Genomic DNA, 7811 nt, shown 5'->3' on the forward strand with positions numbered 1-7811 from the left:
GAGGATCTATTGTAGCTTTGTAGATTTTCGCAAAGCTTTTGACACAGTGCCGAGAGCTAGACTTATATGCAGACTACAGGGCATGGGTGTGCCTACAGAGCTGATGTGGGGTATTCTGGCTCTATACAGGATAGTGATGGGGTGGGTACGCTCCACTGAGGGAATGTCTGACATGGTCCTCTCCACTATTAGAGTAAAGCAGGGATGCCCCCTATCCCCGACTCTTTTTTTGGGATGCATGTGGATGAGTTTTCGGACTATGTAGAGCTTTAGGGAGACAGGGGGGACTCAGCTAGCAGGGAAATGGATTCCGTTGTTACTATATGCTGATGGCTGATTTCTGACTCTCCAGAGGGGATGCAACATCATTTGGATGCTTTGCATGCATTTGCTCGTAATAGTGGATTGTCTGTCAACCTCGGGAAAACCAAGGTTATGGTGTTCAACACCACACCATAGTGGGTTAGGAGGTCAGTGCCCACATGTACGTATGGCCAGGAGACTGTGGAGTACACAGATGTGTAACCTATCTGGGTAGTCTTCGATGGACCGGTGTTTTCACTAAGGAGAGTATCAGAGACTAGACTGACGAGAGCATATGCAGCTTTAGGAGGACTAAAGAGGATGTGTTCGCAGGTTCAGTTTCAGGAACTGCGAACAAAGCTCTGGCTTTTTGACACTCTAGTGACTTGAGCTATGCTCTATCAAGTTCAGGTATGGGGACCCTCAGTAGACCACCATGGGAGATCTGGCAACACAAATGGATGGAAATGTATGGAGAGGCCTCTGGTCTCTATGATCGCCCGGATGATTCGGGCCAAGGCCTCAGTGCCGCATGAGATTATTCGAGCCCCCCCCCCCCCCCCCCACCCCAAAAGTGGTGGAGGCATTGACTAGATCAGTATCCTCTATGCATGGTCTATGAGGTCTCCCCAAGGACAGATACGCTCGGCTTGCCCTCGAGTCATCTCGACAACTAGCTCTACAAGGCGATACAGCATGCTGGTATGGACATATGACAACATGGTTTCAGTCGCATGGTTTCAACATGGATAGATTGCCTCCGTTTCAGTACACCCTGGATACACCCTCCCTGTCTCTCACACGGACAGAGATCACCAAACTCATACGCCAGGATCTGATTCAGCTAGATACTAGGAGCACATGGATACAGTTGACACAGGAGTTGGGCATGAAGATGGCCTTCTACAGAGAGCATCTTCTCCAACTCACGGAGGACGGCTTTGTGACTAGGCCTGCATACGTGGATATGCACTTATCTCATGGGATAAGATGCGCTATTGGGCAGATACGCACATCCTCACATCAGCTCCAGATCGATATTGGCCGATTTCGAGGGGTGCCAGTAGGGGCCAGGATATGTCACCTATGTAACTTAGAGCCAGAGACGGAGCTGCACTACACATGTCATTGCCCGACGTACTATGAGATACGCGGCCGCTTCCACTGCTTGTCCAGAGAAGGTTTCGGACCTCTTTCTAGAGTCATGAGATAGAAGGATCAGAGATGTCTTGGATTGTTCCTACTAGAGCTGCGCAGACTTAGGGAGAGCTCGTTGAGGACATCAGGGGAAAGACAGTCTCAGAGACGAATCAAAGATTTCTTTACACCAGCCAGGGGAGAGCCAGAGGAGCAGTCATTACAGTAGATCTCAGAGCCCACCCATACTAGAGGTACGTTGCTTGACCGAGCCACTGAGCTAGGCCGATCCAGACGCCCACGACCTCGGGGGGTCTCCCACCATCGACGACGGCTGCAACAGAAGATACAGATCACTCTAGCTCGACATGCAAGATGCCCAACTAGAGTACTGACCATGGAGGAGGTTGATGAGATTCGACAACGACCGATGAGAGATTTCATCTGAACCCACCAACCCCCCCTGTATCTCGTCTCAATCCCGAATCAACTTCAGATTTATTTATTTCCTTCCTCCTTAGTGTTCTAGTGTTTAGTTCTTTTTAATTTCGTACTCAGACATGATATTAGATTCACCAAATTTAACTTTTTGGTCTCATAGGTCATTTTGGCCTTTTGAAGACGTTAATATAACATTTCATTTCATTTCCAGAGGGCATGCAGAGACAGGTAGATGCATTGCACAACTTTGCAGAGGATAGTGGACTGTCTGTGAACCTTGGTAAAACCAAGATTATGGTGTTTAACACCACACCACAGTGGGTAAAGAGATCGGCACCTACACTCGTATATGGTCAAGACACTGTGGAGTACACAAATGAATATACATATCTGGGGGTGGTATTCACGGGACCGAGGTTTACTCTGAGGAGAACAGCAGAGACTAGACTGTCCAGAGCCTATGCGGCATTGGGAGGGCTAGAGCGGATGTGTTCGCAGGTTCAGTTTCAAGAACCACGAACAAAGCTATGGCTCTTTGATACTTTGGTTGCTTCAGCTATGCTTTATGGGGTCCAAGTTTGGGGACCATCTCTGAATCATGACAGTTGGAGGAACATGGAGAGACCCTTGGTATTTATGATATCCCGGATGATTAGAGCCAAGGCCTCCGTACCACATGCGATTATTCGAGCGGAGGTAGCCGCCCCTCCTATTGAGATTGAGGCTCTTACTAGATCAGTGTCCTTTATGCACAGTCTATGGGATACACATAGAGGCAGATATACTAGATTGGCTCTTGAGTCTTCTAGACAGTTAGCGATGCAAGGAGATGCATCATGTTGGTATGCGCAGATGACCTCATGGTTTCAGAGGCATGGTCTCAGCATGGATAGATTGCCTCCTTTTCAGTATTCCCTAGATGCACCCTCCCTACCAGTCACACGGACGAAGATCACTAGACTCATTCGGCAGGATCTAATACAGTTGGACACCAGGAGGACATGGGTAGAGCCGATGCAGGAGTTGGGCACGAAGATGGCTTTTTACAAAGAGCACCTTCTCCAACTTTCGTCCGAGCTACATGGACACTCATTTGTCTCATGGTCTGCGATGTGCTATTGGTCAGATTCGCACATCCTCACACCAGCTGGAGACTGAGACGGGTAGATTCAAAGGGATACCGCCGGAGTCTAGGATATGTCAACTATGCGGTAGAGAGCCAGAGACAGAGCTACACTACATATGCCACTGCACTGTGTATTATGAGATACGAGGGCGCTTCCATTGCTTATTCAAGGAGGGTTTTGGACCCCTAGATAGAGTCATGAGGTATCAGGTTCAGAGATGCCTTGGCTTATATCTACTTGAGCTACACCGACATAGAGATAGTCTGTTGAGGAGATATGGAGCACGACAGTCGCAGAGACAGATCACAGACTTCTTTGGATCGAGGGAGCCAAGAGACCAACCACCAGCACAGGGTTGTACCCGCATTCATACGAGAGGCACCCTCATTGACAGGGCGACTGAGCTCGGGAGATCGAGACGACCACGACCGAGACACAGGAGCACACTCTATCGACGGAGACTCCAACAGAGGATCAGAGGCATTCTAGCACGACACCCAGATTGTCATTGAGGGCCTATTCTACATTTTCACATTTCACATTTCACACTTCATTTTCAGTTTTCAGTTTTTCTTTCAGTACTTTTTGTACTTGGTACTTCAGACGTATTAGATTCACCACTTTGTATCTGATGGTCTCATAGGTCATTTTGGCCTTTTGAAGACGTTAATATATGATATCATTTCATTTCATTTCATTTCTCTCTCTCTCTCTCTCTCTCTCTCTCAGTTCAATTGTTTTGAGTTGTCTCGTCTGTTCTTTCCCATTGGCACGTGGTGCCTTCCCGTTTCAGTCCGCGGACGTACATGCACATTCGTAAGACCGAGCGTCCTAGACCACCTTGCCTCACCTCTTCAAGGTGACCTCGCACATATCTGGCCTCGCAAGCCAACCATTGGCACTCAGCCAATGGAGATCGTGGTTTACAAACAAGGTCTTGACCTCCTTTTATAGGTGACCGGCCACACTTACCTGGGTAACACTACATTTGCTTGGACATTGGCGGACCGGTGTCGTAGACTTGGTCTATAGATTCGAGACACTACATGATTAGATGTGAACATATTTTTCTATCATTGGTGTGCTGCAGTTCAGGGCTTCAATAGGATTCACCTCCTATAGACACTCTATCAGTTTGGCTATGCATGAGGACTACTTTCTACTTTGGGATGCATTTTCATGACCACTAATGAGGTCATATTAGGCTCTTTTATTATCATTTCTATTTTCCAATCATTTGGAGACACAAAAAGAAAAGTTTTAAGCACATATATGCTGTAATGTGGCATTTCATATTCCAATGGCGTTTGGTTGATTGTGCCATTTCCAAACCAAGAGTTGTTTGGTGTCCCCAATTCCTACAACCTTGTGACTAAATGTGATCTTTGCACCTGTAAGACATGATGTACACATGTCATTGAGGGCTGCAGGTTTCATAAAATTAGACATGCTTGGACCTCGCCACCTTCTGCTTTTCGCTTGAGAGACATTTGACAAGCTAGCATTTACTTTTATCAACTGGTTATGTGCCTTGCCAAGAATTGAATGCTGCAAAAATTAGCGATCTTCACATTCACTCATGATTGCTGACCTGCAATGTGTGGCAATCACATTCTTGTTGACATTAGCCCCATTATTACCTTCCACATCTCTACAGAGCTTGCCACCTTGTCAAGTACGTCCATGCTCATCTTCAATCTCATACATGATTGAAGAGCCAGTGTTGTAATGGCTACGGTGATCTTTTTTGGGGTTGAAGGCTAGACAGTGGTAAACAGTGTGTGACAAAGTGTTCATTTATATCAGACTTCCCATGCCAACTCAAAGGCAGGAGACCTGGTTTCATATAGCTTGAAAGGTCAGTTCTGGTAATTACACAACTTAAGACCATGCTGATTAAGCTTACATGGTCAATGCTCAACATGAAAGACTTCTTTGCCCTTTTATCATGATTTGAACATATTCATTCTGGCCAGTTAAAATGTATAAGCCTCATTTCTGGCCTCATTTTTGTGCTAATTTTTTTCGATTTAATGCTTCTTTTAGTGCTAGGCTTCATTATGGGTGAGTCTGCCCTTGATCTCCGGAGTCATGACAGAAACTCAGTACGCTGAACTTTGTGTTGATGTATGCTCATGTGTGTGTGCGTGTGGTGTGTGTTGTGTTTGGGAGCATATGTTAGTACCTAGTTCTGCACCCACTATTGGGCACTGACGACGTTAGTGGGGATGTTGTGGTATTTAGTCAATACTATGCATGATGGAGCTGATGCTTATATTGTCTTGTGGGTGACTACCATGGGTCTATACCTTGGACTTTCCTTTAAGGGTGAATCTGGGCTTATCCTGGATTCATCTAGGTATATAAAATGTATAAGCAAGGCTAGTTGCACTACCAGTCGGGAGCCAGAACTCCACAAGAGCATATGTGACGCATCAGAAGTTTGAACCAAATAGTAAACAGTAAAAACTTCCAAGCTTCACAAAAAATTGCAGTGGGGTTGAATACATCTCCACTATGAAGCTATTCAGGTTTTTTGAGGCATAGTAAGGCTTTAGAGTGTTTGCAAGCGGTATTAAGGCTTGGAATGGATCAGGGCTCTGCAAACAGCTGCCAACTGATGCATAGAACTCAACAGTAGGCAATGCTTTTGAAAAAAGAACAAGAAGGTTTCATTTGTTCTTTGGATGGAGATTGCATTTTGAGGCCGGTCATATCTGCTGCCCAGTTTAGTTTTTCAAATCAAGATGTTTTTGGATTCTTGAAACTACCGTCTCCTGCTTCTGTGAACCTTTGGAACCAGGAAGAGCATGAAACAAACTCAAAATAAAGTAGAGGTAATTGATAAGTCTGCAAGGTGGAAGTATTTGTACGTAGCTTACCTTATGGTACAGTTTCATGTATGGCATGCTTTACTGTATGCGCACTACGTACAGTGTGCGTTTAAATTCCCTCTTTTAAATTATTGCTCCATGGGATGCTATTTTTTTCTTGGTTTTGGTTGAAACAGAGGTCATCATTAATATGAGACAATGGCAATCATTGATGTGTGGTCATCATTTCTTTTGTTTTGTTGAGATTGTGAGACTCATACGAGCCTTTTGATGTATTAGTCATGACCCATGGTCGAAGATTCCATGAAATCTAACAATAACTAGTTATGTAAAATGCTTGTACCAAACGCTACTTACATTTCCACCTTGATTGTTTGGAAAAGTTCCAGTGATTGGTTGGTGATGACTGGCTTGTGTTTCAATAAGCTAGACTAGTTTATTGAACATCCGTCCAGCGCACCTCAAGGTGCCTAAGTAGTGCCAATAGCTTTGCGACCATATAGTTTTCCCACTTGTCAATCAAGCGTAGACGAGTATCCAGTCCTGATACCAGTCATGATTTGGGCAACTGGGCTGGATGTGACCATGTTTTTTAGGATTTTACTAGGTTCTGTAATGTCAACTCCGAAATTATCATCGTTCAAGTAAAGGGCTTACGAGCATTTCATAACATCACAACAGCATAAAAATGACCATTGAGAAATAAACTCTTAGCCTTCAGGATCAAAATCATCTTAGCCCACTTCGAGCTAAGTGGGAAAACCTGTTTGGTACTGACAAAAGAGAGCCTTTGGTTATAGAAAAGGTAGTAATTTGAATCATGCAGTTGTGATTAGTGAGATTAATCCCCCAAAAGCGTTCTGATATAATTTTACCTTTTTTTTTGCTATGCATGCAGTGTATTTGCAAAGCAGCAGAATGTACATGCAGCTGCTTTGGAGAACCTTGGTAGTGTCGACAAAGTCGTGAAGGATTTAGCAGAGCTTAAAAGAAAGAACATGATTCTCGAAGATGAGCTTTGCGATATGAAGGAACGGTATTTTAACATGAGCCTCCAGTTTGCGGAGGTTGAGGCTGAAAGAGAAGAACTGGTCATGACCATTCGGAACCTGCGGGGGACCAAGAAGTTTGCCCCTTTAAGGAGTGCTATCTTCTGATTTTTTGTTTCATTTTACCACTCTTGATTAGGAGTAAACCCAATTTTTATGTTGCTGTACATAGGCTGCCAGAGTGTAGGTGTAACATAATTGGACTAAAATTATAATTTTATGAAGAGTGAATTTTCCAATGGAGGTGTATTTCTAACAGTTCAGACATTGCTGTGTGCATGAAGCAAAGCTTTGCAATGTTTGCTGCTTCCACACAGCCTTTATTGTAAAACAATTCTTTAATGATTCAAGGAAGCAACCTTCCTCATGTGCCCCTTGTGACCTGATAACATTTCAAGGTTGTGGAGCTCTTTGTTTAAGAGCAATTTTTGCATTAAAGCTCATCTAAGCTATCCATGTGGGATCCACATGACAGCTCAAGCTTTTCTTACTCTACATCATACAACATCGGCTAATTTAGGACCGAATCCAAGAGCTTGCATTGTGTCAGCAATGAAATCCCCATGTATCGTATCAAAGGTCTTTTCAATGTCTACTTGCATCACGAGTACATCTTGCTGGGTATATTTGGCATATTCTATTCCAATTAAAACATAGCCAAATTATCAATGATTTGGCGACGAGGGATGAAGCCATACAGAGCTGGATGGATACCCGCAAGAAGAGACTCCTCTATGCGATGTGTAGTTATCTTAGACAATATTTTGTATGTGATTGGCATAAGAGTAACCGGCCGCCAATGTGAGAGATGCTCACAAAGTGCCTGTTTGGTTAATAATTTTAGCAAATCTTCTTTCCAAGATAACAAGTTCAGTTTAGTCCATGCAACATTAATCATGTATAGCAAATGCTCTTTTAAG

At 44.2% G+C, this 7811-nt stretch overlaps 1 protein-coding gene across 2 annotated transcripts in view; it reads left to right on the forward strand.

Annotated features, from left to right (window-relative positions):
* The window catches only part of LOC147427530 (uncharacterized), a 97958-nt gene extending 90694 nt beyond the window's left edge, over positions 1–7264 (forward strand). For both annotated transcript variants that reach the window (XM_086497614.1, XM_086497615.1), the window contains one exon: positions 6741–7264. In XM_086497614.1, coding sequence (XP_086353740.1) covers positions 6741–6999 — 259 coding nt within the window. In that variant the 3' untranslated portion in view covers positions 7000–7264. The remainder of the gene's footprint in view (positions 1–6740) is intronic.
* Positions 7265–7811: the final 547 nt, after the last annotated feature.

The sequence above is a fragment of the Adiantum capillus-veneris genome, chromosome 23 (assembly GCF_014529385.1).
Source record: "Adiantum capillus-veneris isolate H3 chromosome 23, ASM1452938v2, whole genome shotgun sequence".
NCBI classification, from domain to species: Eukaryota; Viridiplantae; Streptophyta; class Polypodiopsida; order Polypodiales; family Pteridaceae; genus Adiantum; species Adiantum capillus-veneris.